The 17,188-nt window shown below is 37.6% G+C and overlaps 1 protein-coding gene across 10 annotated transcripts in view; it reads left to right on the top strand.

Moving 5' to 3' along the window:
* Positions 1 to 17,188, top strand: part of LOC110460240 (tyrosine-protein kinase PR2-like) — a 118,103-nt gene extending 100,915 nt beyond the window's left edge. For 9 of the 10 annotated variants that reach the window (XM_021513046.1, XM_021513047.1, XM_021513045.1 and 6 more), the window contains 4 exons: positions 433 to 1,909; positions 3,479 to 3,491; positions 16,092 to 16,143; positions 16,474 to 17,188. In XM_021513046.1, the coding sequence (XP_021368721.1) occupies positions 433 to 1,909; positions 3,479 to 3,491; positions 16,092 to 16,143; positions 16,474 to 16,689 (1,758 nt within the window). In that variant the 3' untranslated portion in view covers positions 16,690 to 17,188. Of the gene's footprint in view, positions 1 to 432; positions 2,070 to 2,123; positions 2,871 to 3,478; positions 3,492 to 16,091; positions 16,144 to 16,473 lie in introns of all 10 variants that reach the window. The other variant, XM_021513053.1, reaches the window with a different exon arrangement.

Raw genomic sequence — 17,188 nt, 5'->3', positions numbered from 1 at the left:
TATAAGGAAAGGAATAATTACACCAGGGTAAGACGTGTATGTTTGTGACCAATGTTCGGTATCAAACGTATCCCCAAACATCCTACATGCAACACGGGTATGTATATATTGCGCTGTTTGCTTTTATTGGATCATACAAATGAGCATAATGTTATTTACAAAAGCCTGTGGAGTTCACTTGTATATTCAGAAATACAGAAACTATATCCTGAAGATCTGTATACATATATCAAAACTTATATCAGAAATAAGAAATATATATTTTAGGTTACTTCAGGGGATTACCGGGTATAAAACATATTATCTCTACAAAATTCACTTATTAAGGAGAACTGTGGAATTGTTTGTTTTATACAGAGAATTTAACAAGAACTATGGTAATATTTAGTTACAGAGAAGCTGTATGGGATAAACCATGTGTTTCTATTGCAGGAGATTAAGAAGGAACCCCCTAAACCAGAACCAAGGAAACAGGCAAAGGTGAAACCTATGTCTGCTTCTGAGGAGAAAATGATGGACGATGCAATTGCTCTGGCTAACGAGTGTGCAGTTGTGTCAGCACAAAACCAGACGTCGGAGACACCCACCTCACCCACAGGGTACGGACCGGAGAGGATGCGGTCAGACTCTGAGAGTGGGTCAGAGTCTCCGAAACTCATCTCCAAATTAAAGAACTCATTTAAGAGAAGCCCCAAAAATGAGCGTAAACGGACTTTTTCTGAAGAGATTGCTCACAAAGGGGAGATAACTGAGGATGTTCCTCCAGAGGCCCAGGAAGCATACAATATTCTAGTGGTGCGTGGTTCTGTGAAGGAGGACCAGAGAAAGGAGAGACCTAAATACCCTGCCCCTGTGCCCGAGGCTAGACCATCATGGCAATCTAGGTCAGAATCCAAACCTTCCTGGCAATCATCAAAATCAGTGGACACCAAACACTCTTGGGAATCATCAAGAACTGCCTCAGAATCCAAACCTTCTTGGGAAACATCTCGGACTACTTCTGAATCTAAACCCTTGTGGGAGACCTCAAGGACCTCTACAGACTCCAGACCATCATGGGAAACAAAGAAGGATGTCACAAATAGCTTAAGAAGTAATGTTCCACTAGCCAGCACAGAGGAAGTGGAATTATTTGTTGACCTTGATCCCATAGAAAAAGTGGAACCTTCACCTCCTCGTCCTGTTCCTAAACCTCGTGTGGAAATTCCGAAAAAATATGAGCCACCCATCCCGTCACCAAAACAGAGGCCTGAGATTCATCGTGTCGATCCAGTGCCTCGCCCACAACAGCCTCCCCCTCGGATCCCCATGACCTCTGCTGCGGCTGACCTTCAGTGGGAACTCAACGAAAGTTTTGGGTCAAGTCACAGTGTGGCATCAAACCAGAGTTTTGGCAAAGAGAGTTCTCGTAGTGGTGGCTCAGATGTTCTTCGGATACAGGAGGATCGTGATGAGGTGTCAGAGAGGACATCAGTTCGTAGTTCTGACTATAGTGACTCGGATGATCCAAAGCAACACAGTGAAGTGTTGCGGATTGACCTACCAGACTCAACAGAGTATAGCACGGACTCCTCTAGCACAAAAGAACTCCACATTGATGAGGCACCGAGAAGAGACTCCAGTTCTAAATCTAGTAGTTTGTTTGATGAGGAGTTTAGTGAACCTTCCCCTCGGGAAATTATGAGCAAGCTGGCCAGGGAGAGCCGTATTCGGCGCTCACTGGACCACCAGCGTGGTGTTGTAGGAGACATGGGCGAGCCTGCCCCTAATAGGAATTTACGTGAACCCCAAGGGATCCCTGGTAAGAGTATGCCTTCAAGTAATGGTGATGATGAAGAAGTGGATACAAACCCGTTGCGGATGTTAAGGGGTGGAGCTATTCCAATTCGTGGAGGCCGGGCGGGACAAGGTAATGCTCGACCCCCAAATCGACCTCCCAAATTACCATATAGAAAACCGCAGTTACACCATTCTATGAGTGTTGACTCTGGAAGCAACTATGTGCAGCATGTCAATTATTCTAGTTCAATATATAACGGGGACGAATCCCCAGATAGTCGTGTAAATGGGTGTAACAATGTACCTCCTCGTAGGGAGTCGCCTGTGGCAGGCATTCCTGGGAGATCTAGACCCCCTGCTGTCCCACCTAGGTCCTACAGCATAAGTGGTGACGGCGGAGGTCGCCAGAACGTAAATCAAAACCCCCTTCCATTGCCACCTAGGACCTCCGCGACACGATCAGTGATCCTAAATGCACCTCGGGAGCGAAAGTACCCGCTCTTGCTGGACGACGCTGACGACTGCGGCAATAACTCGGAAGGTCGCTTATCAGCTCAGTCGTCCTCTGTTTTGTCACCGTCATCAGCAGCTGCTGTCCGTGTAACCTCTACCTCCTCCTCCTCTACTGTTGCATGGGCTCCCGCCGTCCCGGCCCGACAGGGACGACCTTCTGACCTTGGGCGACCTTCTGACCTCCCCCCTGCCCCACCTTTACCAGCCCCTTGTCAAAATGTAGATGAAACGAGTGATGATAGCTCGGACAGTGATGACGATAACTTAAATGATAGTGTATTTGAAAATGATTCTAGCCCTGTGATACATCAAAAAATTTCTAATACTCCCATGTGCCGATCAGGCTCCTCAACATTCCCTCGTGTGAAATTCCGTCTCAATAATAATGTTAAATGTAATTTGGAACAAATAGGATTTTATAATACCCATGATCCATTTTGGGTCAAGTCTTTGATCTTGGCAGGGGAGAGATTTTCAGATAGGGGAGGCTCGGAAGAAATCTCGCCCATCATGCTTGCTAACTACAAATCATCTGATGGCGTGAGCTACGAAGATTTGCTTGATTTTGCATTAGATAGGTATGGTGTTATGTGCGTGTGTCTATTTAGCCACTCCGTCACTTGCCATGCCTCAGACTTTACATCCTCGGGTAAATGCATAGTACACCAAAAAAGGGTCATTGTGACCTACTTTACCCCCTCACTGGTACAAGGTAACTGCTTCCTAGGTACAGCGGTATTGATCACACTACTGGTACTACTACCAAACTGAACCAGCATGGTACAAGGTTACAGGGTCAGGTTGTCAGCCAAACGTAGAGCTGTGTCCTATCGCCATCGGTAAACAGGCACATACAGCTCGGCCACCGCCACTAGCAGTATCCCACAGATACAAAATGTACAGATATGTACCACACTTTTCCTCAAGCTTTAAAAACATAGGTTTTGTTTTGTTTCCTTATTTCTGATTATTTATTTAACCAGATTTTAATACCATTTCTATTTTTCACTAATTTGTTAAAAGAAGCTTTTGAAGATTTGTTGATTACTTTTGTGTTCAATGAATTGCAAACATTCCCCAGTTGTTAAATCCACTGCAATTATGTCCTGATTATTAACATAGTGAGTATATATAGATGGTCGTAAACAACTGGAATCTACAAACTATTTCGTTTTCATTTGAACAGACAAAGAGGTAAGGTATGTAGAACTGAGTAATGTCCCCTTGTTTGACTTGTAGCAGCAACAACATCCATTGTATAAATAATGACAACAGAAATATCACAGGTAATTTACACAGGTAAAAGCTAATTAATGGTTCAGTAACTTGAAAATACTAAATATGTGTGTTTATTCTACTTAAAGAAAACAAATTCCAAAGAAAAACAAAATTCCAAATTTTGATATTGAGTTTTCTCATTCGTGAAATTTAAGCTGTACAAATATATTTTTTCAAAATCCCCAGGAAGAAAAGAATATTGTTCGTAAAGGTATTATAGATTAAAAGAGCTATCACAATGGATGTTTATGCTGTGGTCTATGAAAATATGGGCTGTATTTTTGGTACACATGGAATTAGCTTTAACTAAAACCCAGATAGCTACCATCAATAGAGGTTAACATTGTATGTGATATAGCTGGTACAGTACTAGTGTAACCATGGAAACTGCATGGTAAACTCTAGCTACAGAGTCACCTCCCTTGGCACATCGCATGCTGTTACTTGTTTGACATGTTTTCAAATTAACAAGAGTTCTTACCTTCTCTTGTTCACCTCTTGAGTTATAAAATCTGACTCCAGGCTTGCCTCTCAGTATTAATAATCTTTTAATCTGGCTAAGATTTCCCTTTTTTCATGGTGCACTTTGTATTTCTTGACAGGACTGTTTCAAAACAAATATTTTGTATTTCTTGAGAAATTGATATCTATACTGATGTCTTTTGTATTTTAAATAGTTCTATTGATATAGTAGACAGTTGAGAACTTTTTAATTGAATTACAATAAAACATTGACTGAATCTGTTGTTTCCACAATCTAACTTTTCCTGTAACACTTAACACATAATAAGTTTTTAAAACATTCAGAAAAAATATATTTACAGTACATTTGTATATAAAATTAATGTGTTATCTCTCTGGACTACAGGCTTGTCAGTGTCATCCTCCTAGTGTACAGTTACTGTTAGCCTAACATGTATAGATCTCAACTGGGTTAATTTCTGTTGTATACCTGCCTATGCAAGTTGAACCAGTATTGAGAAAACTCCTGTTTTAAGAGACCATCAGCCTTGAGAAACCACCTATTTTGAGAGATCATTGGTCTTAAGTGGCTATTTATCTTGAGAGAGCACCTGTTATGAGAGACCACCCATCTTGATAGATCATCGATCTTGAGAAACTAGACTTTCTTCAGGCAGAATGGCTCTTCTATGACCATGTCCAAAATAACAATTACTAAACAAAATGAAACTTGTCAGAGTAACAGCATTAGTGTGCCCTGGGTTGTGTGTTATACCACCTTTATAACTGTGGAGCCATTTATGTTTTCATTTCAGCTTTTGGTGAATTACTAAATAAATATCCAACAAGTTTGTCTAAAAAAAACTTATTTAATGCAATATTATTTGACCCAATAGCATCTTAGGTTTAGTGAGAAAACAAAACCTGCCAGCATATCCTCACCAAATCGGCCATTGTTGTTAGTTTGGTGTGTTGAAGGGTGGTAACTGTAGGATTTAAATGGCAGTTACTGAGAACATTCTTTTATGGTGGCTCTGATTGTACAGGGTCATAGAATTCAATATGAAATTTGATAATATTTTAAATATTTTGATGGATATTTATTTATCTTTCATGAAAATGTTGAAAGGGAAACATTTTGGCCTAGACAACAGGTGAGTGGTGACTAGTTTATACTGGAACTATAGTTAGCACTAGAAAACTAGACACTATGTGTCTTTGTCTGTCCGTCTGTCTGTCCACATGTATGTAACCGGCGAATGACATATACTCGAGACATAATCATGATATTCACGGAACCGGAATGAATCACATCCATATACAACTTATCTATATTCACAAGAATCAAATTCAGTATATACTCACCGAGTTAGAATGAGTCATGTTATTTATATATGGACGGGACTAATTTGTGTTCACACGATCCAAATGAAAATGTCAGTGAAGCACTCAAATTTGTACTTATTAACCAGATTTATTGTAGGTCTGAACATGAAGGAAACATTTAAACTTTATGTAAATTAATTCGCTATTTAAATATACATATGAGGCAGTTATGTTAGTGAGGAACGCCTGTTAGGTAATTGCTAGAATTCGTTAACCTTTATAACTTGTACTGTATACATATATGTCAATGCTTTCTACAATAGAGTTTATGATTTTAATGGTATGGAGCAAACAATGAGTCTGTTTTGGTCAGTAAAGCATAGCAATGCAACATAATAATTAAACAATTTATCAAACATTCAGTTGCAATAAATTGAAATAATTTGAGAATAATAGATGGTTAAGTTTAAGTCTGACATTGCATGTTATGAACTATCAGCAAGTAACAAGGAATATTAAGGTACCAAGTAGTTGTCATTCCCATTCAATTCTAATGATTTTCTTTCTGATACCAAGAAGTCGCCAACTTCCTGATACGAAGAGAAACTTAGTAGTAATCAACTTCATTTTATCAAATAGCGATCTATTTCCTCCTACTTTTAAAGCACTAAATCACTTTCCTTACTAAAATTTAATCCCATTTATATGTTACCAAGTAGAGATCCACTTCCTGTTTCCTAGAAATGATCCACTTCCTGTTTCCAAGTAATTATCCCTTTTCCTGTTCCAAAGTTATGATCCACTTCCTTTTTCAAAATAAAGATCCACTTCCTGTTTAAAAATAATGATCCACTTCCTGTTATTAGGAAGTGATCCACCACTTGTTACCAAGTAATGATCCACTTCCTGTTTCCAAATAATGATCCAATTCCTGTTTCCAAATAATGATCCACTTCCTGTGACCAAATATATTGCTGTGTTTTTGAAAAATTGTATGTTGGTTCTTAACATGCAATATTCATGTAAAAACCTTTTTTCCTTTTTACATCTATTTGTAATTCTGAAAATTAAGATCAAGTCAAAGTACTTAGATTGGTAGGATAGTACTATATCTGTGTCTCAGATTGGTAGGATAGTACTATATCTGTGTCTCTGTTCCACAATCAACGTTATAGAGCTCCAACACTATCTGGTAGAGTACATTATAACCAGTACATGATAAGTCAGTTACTCCATCAACATCAGACTTATACCTCAGTACAGACTAAACCATTGTTTACTATCATAGTACCTCATCATGTACAGATTTATTGTATAAACATTGTACATTTATATATAATCAAATCTCTAAAAATGGCAGGGGTCCTGACATGTAAACCTGAAACTCTGTACCTGTAGTACCTGTATCAAGTCCTAAGCACATACCCAGGTGTTGGTACCAATTTGTCAGTAGAACAAATTTTGTCCATTTGGCAACTGGTGAAGGGTTTATAAGGTGATACTATGCATATCCAGGGTGATGTACAGTCCTGAGGACGGCTGTTTGCTGTGATGTATAATCAGTAGTAACCATTAATCCAGACAGATTATCTCTTCTAGTTACCATTAATCTGGAGAGATTATCTCTCCTAGTTAACATTAATCTAGAGAGATTATCTCTTCCAGTTACCATTAATCTGGAGAGATTATATCTTCTAGTTATCATTGATCCAGTGTGATTATCTCTCCTAGTTAACATTAATCCGGAGATATCATCTCTTCTAATTAATATTAATCCAGAGAGATTATCTCTTCCAGCAATCAATAACTTGGAGAGATTATCTTTCGTAGTGATGACTAATCTCTAAGTGACTTTGATCCAGAATGATTATCTTAGTAATCATTAATCCAGGTAGATTATCTGTAGACTTCATAACATTAACTAGTTTCTTTGCCTTTCAGTGTTTTGTTTAGATATTTAGCCCTTTTAAAAAACATTTTAAAAGTTAAATAAGGTATTATTATTTTTGTTATTTTTTTATTTATTTTTGTTGAACAGTTCTTTATTTTTGGTGTTTGTTTTTGTTTGTTACCAGTATAAAAAAAAAATCTGTTATCACATATACTTTCTATTTGTTTTTTATAAATGGAAATGAGATTTTCTGTTTTATTAAAACATTTTGCTTTATCTAATTCTTTTCTTACATCTTTTTTACTATCATTCTGTATATAATTTTTATTTTAAAAGTTGAGAAACTATCCTAACTTGTACAATTTAATATTAAGCATTAATATTTTTCTTACAATTTCTGTGGTTCTTCTTGCCAGATGATTTCTTTGTTAACTTTGCATATATATATACTTAGTGGATGTTTATCTAAAAATGTATGGGAAGCAAAATACCTGCAAATGATGATACACGTGTCATTGAAAGAAACTTAGATAATATTCTAAATTTTCAAAAATGTTCTTGCATAACCCAGAATTTGATGACCTTTATAACACTGCTACCGTTTGTCAATCGGATATCTTTCCAAAAAATAATAACTTATTATACAAAGAAGGCAGAAAGTCGATTAATTATGCAAAGATAACATATCTTCTGCTTGTTGTTACTAATATATTTTCTTATGTTACCGCTGTTACTAATACGTTTTCACTGTTTTATTTTGTTCACAATGTTTTTACCTAATTTTATTTCATGCATTCATGTTAATTACTATGATTTTGTTTTTTATATTATTTGTATATACATGTATAAATACAGTGTATATCTATACAGAGGGGCAGGAATCACAAGATGTATCAATCACAAAAAACACAGACTTTGATTATTTACTTCCTACAGAATAGTCAATACTTTTGTATATTTAGCTGTTGCGTTCCCGGAGATTTTTGGTGATTTTGAATTATTATTTACATAATCCTTTTCTTATATGATTCAATAACGACTAAATTGACTGAATAATTAACATAACAGGTGAAATTTACTCACCCGAAATGCTGAAACTCAGAGAGCTGTATTAAAAAAAAATCTCAGCTTTGCTGTAGGCTCCAGATAATTCTTTTTTAAATCCACCTATTCTGTCACTTAGTTTTTAATTCATTTTCATTATTGGATTAGTGAAATTGAACTACTGCTGAAAATTATCGGGGACTCAACTCGGACCCTTGTGGTAGGACACTGATTTATACAAATAGGTTATTGTACCTATTTGTGGTATATATACTGTTCCCACTGTAGTGCATTTGACCCCAAGAATGTTTATACTTATATTTACACATGTATTCTATACCTGGAATGTTTACCTGTATGAGACATATTCTTTGTACCCCTTATGTTGCTTTTTCATTTATTTAAGAATATTTTTTTATATTTTTTTTCCTTTATTCATGTTGAAGTGCCAAAACCCTACCTGGTTAGAATTGAATATTTTTGTTTGGGGGAAAAAGAAAACGTACATAGTATGAAAACAGGGTTTGTCTCATAAGAAGTAGGAATACATTATACTACAGACAAACCTGCTCATACAACCACCTTTGTTAAGAGACGACCTGTGTTATGAGACCACTTCGACCCCCCCCATTGTAGTGATTTTAATGTGAAATGAATTTGTATTGAGATACCACCACCACCACTGTTAAAAGACCACTTTATCAACTTCCCTAGGTAGTCCCATCTTTATTTTATACCAAACAACTTGATTTCATTTACATAGCCACACAGATGTAGTCTGTCCTTTTTACTGACATTGTTAACACATACATATATAACACTGACATAAGACGATCATTTTACACACAAAAGTGACAAAACAAAACAGAAACATTAAGTAGAGGATAACCTATGAGTGATGAATATAATTGATATATTCTGGAATTAATTGATTCTCAGAAAACCCTACTAGGATCAGTAATCCCTTGTACTTGTTTCTCTACATGAGAAATTAACCCATGAGAGCAAATATAAGTCATAAAAATAATTTTGTTTCTTCCATGAAATGTATATATAGCATTATGGGAGAAATACGTGTACAGAATACTTGATACTTTATATTTAAACAAGAGATAAAAGAAAAAAGACCAAAGTTACTGAGCCATTTTGTCCCTTTGTCCAAAGCTCACTGTATGAATTATTACTAATTCTGATTAGTTAATGGTGTACAGACATTAAATCTCCCATACAAGTACATTTATATGTCCACATTTGACATAATGAATATCACATATTTAATATTTCTTGTTAATCTCATGATCTGCAGATAATTACACAAGTCCAGACCATGGTTATATAGACACAAGTAATACATTCAATACTTACACCAAACCAAAATAATCTACTGTTTGTCATCAAACTCGTTAACCATAAATGGTATAGTAAAAAATTTTACCTACTCTCAGATCTGACATAACCTGTCATACTTTTATATCTCGGGGCAGATTTGTAGACTTGTTCAAAAGCCCTAGGTCAGAGAAGACCAGTAGATGCTCTAGTTGTGAGTCCGGGTAGACTAGTAGATACTGTAGCCCTGAGTCAGGGTAGACTAGTAGTTACTCTAGTCCTGGGTCAGGGTAGACTAGTAGATACTGTAGCCCTGAGTCAGGGTAGACTAAAAGATACTGTAGCCCTGAGTCAGGGTAGACTAGTAGTTACTCTAGTCCTGGGTCAGGGTAGACTAGTAGATACTGTAGCCCTGAGTCAGGGTAGACTAGTAAATACTGTAGCCCTGAGTCGGGGTAGACTAATAGATACTGTAGCCTGAGTCAGGGGAGACTAGTAGATACTTTAGCCCTGGGTCAGGGGAGACTAGTAAATACTGTAGCCCTGAGTCAGGGTAGCCTAATAGATACTGTAGCCTGAGTCAGGGTAAACTAGTAGATACTTTAGCCCACGGTCAGGGTAGAGTAGTAAATACTGTAGCCCTGAGTCAGGGTAGCCTAATAGATACTGTAGCCTGAGTCAGGGTAGACTAGTAGATACTTTAGCCCTGGGTCAGGGTAGACTAGTAAATACTGTAGCCCTGAGTCAGGGTAGACTAGTAAATACTGTAGCCCTGGGTCAGGGTAGACTAGCAGATAATGTAGCCCTGGGTCAGGGTAGACTAGTAGATAATGTAGCCCTGGGTCAGGGTAGACTAGTAGATACTGTAGCCCTGAGTCAGGGTAGACTAGTAGATACTGTAGCCCTGAGTTAGGGTAGACTAGTAGATACTTTAGCCCTGTATCAGGGTAGACTAGTAGATACTGTCAGGGTAAACTAGTAGATAATGTAGCCCTGAGTCAGGGTATACTAGTAGATACTGTAGCCCTGAGTCAGGGTAGACTAGTAAATACTGTAGCCTGAGTCAGGGTAGACTAGTAGATACTTTAACCCTGGGTCAGGGTAGACTAGCAGATAATGTATTCCTGAGTCAGGGTAGACTAGTAGATACTGTAGCCCTGAGTCAGGGTTGACTAGTAGATTCTGTAGCCATGAGTTAGGGTAGACTAGAAGATTCCAGAGTCATGGTAGACTAGCAGATACTGTAGTCCTGAGTCAGGGTAGACTAGTAGATACTGTAGCCCTGAGTCAGGGTAGACTAGTAGATACTGTAGTCCTGAGTTAGGGTAGACTAGTAGATTCTCTAGCCCTGAGTCCGAGCAAACTATTAGATACTCTACCCCTAACTCAGGGTAGACTAGTAGATTCTCTAGCCCCGAGTCCGAGCAAACTATTAGATACTCTACCCCTGACTCAGGGTAGACTAGTAGATTCTCTAGCCCTGAGTCCGAGCAAATTATTAGATACTCTACCCCTGACTGATCAGGGTAGACTAGTAGATGCTCCAGCCCTGAGTACGAGCAAACTATTAGATACTCTACCCCTGACTCAGGGTAGACTAGTAGATGCTCTAGTCGCGAGTTGGGGCGGACCGAGCCACAGGTCTTCTATATGCATGCAACCACCACTAACATAACATACCACCCAGACGATGTTTTTTGTTGTGGGGTTTGTAGTAGATATTGTCATAAAAGAAATTCTCGTACTCGTTTATAGAAACATATTGACATAGTGTTTCATGTACTATTATTATGACATGATAATCCAACGGTCTTTAAGTTTACTTTCCAAATGACAAATCATAATACATCACCAACTAAAATAAGGATGATATGTGAGTAATTATAATGTCTATGATTTGACCTGTTCATGGGTACGAGGAAATCATTTGTATATATCCATATTGTAAAGTATTGAATTTAATGCTTTAGATATAAGGCTACCCTATAAGAAAAGTTATGTCCTAGAGACTTAACACGGTGCTGGAATTAATCACCACTTCTTATCATACTATGCACATAACTCTGATCTAAGATAATATCCAGATGGTTTCATACATATCCTGCTATTATTGCTGTGGGTATAATTATATGATGCTGTTTGCACGGCACTATGATGTTTCACACTTCAGCTTTCTAATCAGTTATAAAATTCACAGCACTAATACGGTGCATGGACAAAATTGCTTATAATGCTGTCAATTTTCAATGGTTTGATGTTCTGCTTAGGCAAGTGGGTAGGTTTGCTTGCATATTGCCAAGTTGGTTGTATGCTTTTTTACACCAGGGAGTAGTCATCAGCTTGCTTGTCTTTTTACATTTGCCAGTAAATTTGCTCGTTAACGCTACTTGTGGATGACTTTGCTTTTCTATTTACAATCATGGGTACAGTTGTGTGCCTTTTAACATCAGTTGCGTGGGTTTGATTGCTCACCTCATTTGTCAGTAGACTTCTTTGCTCTCTCACATGAGCAGATTGACTTTCCTTTTCTAGCAAGTAAATTATTTTGCCTGCTTACACTTGTGGGTAAGCATACTTGCCTGCTTACACTTGTAGGTAAGCATACTTGCATGTGTTCACTTGTGGGTAAGCATACTTGCCTGCTTACACTTGTGGGTAAGCATACTTGCCTGCTTACACTTGTAGGTAAGCATACTTGCATGTGTTCACTTGTGGGTAAGCATACTTGCCTGCTTACACTTGTGGGTAAGCATACTTGCCTGCTTACACTTGTAGGTAAGCATACTTGCCTGCTTATTTACACTCGTGGATAAGCATACTTGCCTGTGTATACTTGTGGGTAAGCATACTTGCCTGTGTACACTTGTGGGTAAGCATACTTGCCTGCTTATTTACACTTGTGGATAAGCATACTTGCCTGTGTACACTTGTGGGTAAGCATACTTGCCTGTGTACACTTGTGGGTAAGCATACTCGCATGTGTACACTTGTGGGTAAGCATACTTGCCTGCTTACACTTGCGGGTAAGCATATTTGCCTGCTTACACTTGTAGGTAAGCATACTTGCCTATATACACTTGTGGGTAAGCATATAAGAATACTTGCCTGCTTACACTTGTGGATAGATTTGCTTGCCTATTACTATATTGGGCAGGGTTGGGCAGCCTTTTTACACCTGTGCTTGGATTTGATAGTCTACTTTCATTAATGAACAGCTTTCTTGTGGACTTCAGTATGTTTTCTTACTTATCCTCATACATGTGTATATATATTTTGTTGCCATACTGACAGTTGTTGATAGGTTTACCTGCCTGCTTTTTCTTGTGGGAAGGTATGTTTGCCTATTATATTTGTATATAAGTTTAACTTTGTTACTTATGTTTTTGATGTATTTGCTTGCTCATATTTAATTTGGGGTAGGTTAACTTCTGGACACCTGCTTGTCTTTTGCTATTATGGGTAGGTTCACTAACCCACTTGCTCTTACACCTGTCATTTGGTATGCTTGCCTACCTTTGCTTTTGGGCAGGTTTTCATTTTTAGACCTGTTGGTAGGTATTACTTTTATTTCTTGGGAGGTTCACTTGCCTACTTCACTTGTTGGTAAGTTTGTTTGTCCAATTTCCCCTGTGCTTAGGTCCACTGCTTAATTACTATGTCAGTTGGTGTGCTTACTTGATGGACTTGTGGGTAGGTTTACTCAATTGTCTTTATACCTGTTGGTTAATTTGCTCAGCTTCTTTTAATTGATGGTAGATTTGTTTGCTTACTTTACACTTGTTAGTGGATTTGGTTGCCCTTTTACACTAGGTGATGGGTTTGCCAACCTACCTTTGTTTGTGGGTAACATTAATTGGCTACTTTTACTAGTTGGTATATTTGCTTGCCTATTTACATATGTATTAGGTGTGCTTCCCTATCACTATAATGGGTAGACTAACTTGCCTATCTACACCAGTGGAGAGGTTGGAGGGTTTACTAACAGTCATAAACAGATGTATTTACACTGCTTACAAGTTTGCTTGCCTACTTAATTTGTATCTTTACACTGAGTGGTAGCCTTGTAATATTGCTGCTCTACATTGCAGAGAGCTTTGCTGCTTCTTTGGTTCCCGCGCACATCTCAATTAATGCATAAAAATGTTGTAATGACTGTGACAAAGATCCTGGTAGCCAGATTGGCTGCATGAAATTGTCAGTATTCACACTAAAAAAGGTGTTTATATATGGTAAAACACATCACTTGAAGATAACAGAGATAAAAAATGTTTGTCCGAAAGCATAAATTTGAAAATGGATTCATTGAGTTAACATTAGTTTTGAAACATGGGCCAAGTGGCGGTTAGATATCTTTGTCCTTGGAGGACTTATCCAGATGTTGAAGTTATCACTTACTATACCAGGGAATACTAAGCATAAAGTAATAAAAGATTTGTAGACCTAGTAATGTCCAACATTTTCCATGATGAAGAAATTTTGTTCTTGTGTGCATTTGATTATTTGTACAATGTATAATCCGTCAGGAGAGGTTTACAATCACTGTTGGGCTGGATTCCTAAATGTTATCTAAATTGAAATCAACATATTTGAAGTATTACTACCTGTCGAAACTATTTTAAAACTAAAACTCCCAAAAATAGATAGTCTTAATTCCTATTAAAAAAATAAATTGTCATTGAGGAAAGTCTAAAAGTATGATCGTCAGCTATTGTTAAAACTGTTCCACATCGAGGTCGATTTATAAATGTACATATAATTGTATATACCTGGGTCCTTTACTGGTCTGTTAAGTAACACACTGAATTGTTAGGTAACACACTGATCTGTTAGGTAACACACTGTTCTGTTAGGTAACACTGGTCTGTTAGGTAACACACTGTTCTGTTAGGAAACCCACTGGTCTTTTAGGTAACACACTGATCTGTTAGGTATTATACTGATCTGTTAGGTAACACACTGTTCTGTTAGGTAACACACCGATCTGTTAGGTATTATACTGATCTGTTAGGTAACACACTGATCTGTTAGGTAACATACTGTTCTATTAAGTAACTCACCTATCTGTAAGGTAACACACTGATCCGTTGGGTAACACACTGATCTGTTGGGTAACCCACCTATCTGTTAGGTAACACACTGATCTGTTGGGTAACACACTGTTCTGTTAGGTAACACACTGATCTGTTAGGTAACACACTGATCTGTTAGGTAACATACTGTTCTGTTAGGTAACACACTGATCTGTTAGGTAACACACTGTTCTGTTAGGTAACACACTGATCTGTTAGGTAACACACTGATATGTTGGGTAACACACTATTCTGTTAGGTAACACACTGTTCTGTTAGGTAACACACTGTTCTGTTAGGTAACACAATGTTCTGTTAGGTAACACACTGATCTGTTAGGTAACACACTGTTCTGTTAGGAAACACACCTATCTGTTAGGTAACACTGTTCTGTTAGGTAACACACCTATCTGTTAGGTAACACACTGATCTGTTAGGTAACACACTGATCTGTTAGGAAACACATCTACCTGTTAGGTAACACAATGATCTGTTAGGTAACACTGGTCTGTTAGGTAACACACTGTTCTGTTAGGAAACCCACTGGTCTTTTAGGTAACACACTGTTCTGTTAGGTATTATACTGTTCTGTTAGGTAACACACCGATCTGTTAGGTATTATACTGATCTGTTAGGTAACATACTGATCTGTTAAGTAACTCACCTATCTGTAAGGTAACACACTGATCTGTTGGGTAACCCACCTGTCTGTTAGGTAACACACTGATCTGTTGGGTAACACACTGTTCTGTTAGGTAACACACTGATCTGTTATGTGACACACTTATTTAATTAGTTACACATCATTGAATATTTAGATTTGCTCCTGAAGGTTTTGCCTCTTAGACATGGCATTTTTTGAAATGATGATGATAGTTCATTTAATTATCACCTTCAGATTTCTGTTTCAATTGGTATCTGCTGTATAGGCTTACAAACTTCAATATTTTTTTCACCCTAATTATTTAAATTAACAAAATATTTGATAGATGCTGTTTATATACCCAGGTAGTTGGTTCTAATTCTAGATCAGTAGTTTAATTAATTCCTATTTAGACTGTGAAACTATATTTAATTTATAAAACTTAATGTTAATAGCATATTGATACAAATTTTCACGGGTAAATTGTTAAGTTTGGAGAGGTTATAGGGTTAATTTCCTAATGTTTTAGAGAATCAATAATGATCTATAATCAGTGTTCTACTCTTATCACTGTAGGAATAGTGCTGTCATTTGTAGTGTTGTCCATGTTTCATGTGATATCACATTCTCTTTATATATATAGTTCACCAAATTAACCTTCACTATTGAAGCTAGAAGTAGAACCAACCAGCTTGGTAGTCTGTCACTGTAGATACGTGGATGTTTGTAACATAGACCCGCTCTGCTTCCTTTACTACAGGGAGAAGAATTGCGAGGAAATAGACACCATGCAGAAAGTGTTTGGTAATGAGGTAAGCTATCAATTTTACTCTATCTGTGACACCATTGTGTAAGCATTTCATTTGGGAATGAGGTAAGTTATCGTCATTTTATAGAATGGACTTCAGGAATTGAATAGGATGGACTTGCCACTGGTAATACAATTCATATGTACTGGAATTTAATATACCCAGTACACAAAGGAGTCTTAATCATCAAATATTAACTGATATGCACTCTTCATTGCTTGGTATAAACCTGACAGAAAAGTGCAAATTGTCAATGATTGACAATGATATACATTGTAGCAATGAAAGTTGAAGACGTATTTCTTAGAAATGTAACCACTTACGTGTTGACAGGTGACGGTCCAGGACTGTATGGTTGCCCTAGAAGAGACAAAGTGGGACGTCCAGCGTGCCATCAAGTACGTGAAACTTAAACAGCTGCTCAGTGCACAGCTCGGCGATGTCAACTTCTGTAAGGAGGCGCTGATGACCTGTGACTGGGACGTCCAGCGTGCGGCCAACTTCATGTTGTCCAGTCCACTCCCTAGTCCCGAGTGTGTAGATGTCTAATACTGGACATCATGGCTTCACCAGTCTGATGCCGGTTTGTCCAGTTATACCAGTAAACAAGGACACCAGTCGCAGACAACAACAGCAGCTGTTATTTATACAGTGTGATATTGCACTGTCCTGGCATCGACATTTTAAGGCCTGGCAAAAAGATACTTGGAAAAAAATCAACAAGGGGATTTACTCTTTTTGTACTTACTGTGTTCCCTTGCAATCCAGAAAAGAAAGACTAGCTATAATGAAATGAGCTTTAACTTGGACATGCAAGGGACATAACTCTACATGTGTGATCCAGGAACTTTTGACTCTTGATGAGATTTCAGTTGTGTTCATGTGTTCTATTTAAAAGTGTTACATTTATCACACAAAAATAATCATTGCATCCACCATCGAATTATAAAATGTGAGAAGTGGAATTTACTCTGATTGACCAGTCCATCTCTTGATAACGTGTATACTATATGTGGACATGAGGAATAATATAGTGCAGGTAGTCTGA

Source organism: Mizuhopecten yessoensis, unplaced genomic scaffold (genome assembly GCF_002113885.1).
Source record: "Mizuhopecten yessoensis strain PY_sf001 unplaced genomic scaffold, ASM211388v2 scaffold10333, whole genome shotgun sequence".
Taxonomy (NCBI): domain Eukaryota; kingdom Metazoa; phylum Mollusca; class Bivalvia; order Pectinida; family Pectinidae; genus Mizuhopecten; species Mizuhopecten yessoensis.
This window is presented reverse-complemented; position numbering and strand designations above follow the sequence as displayed.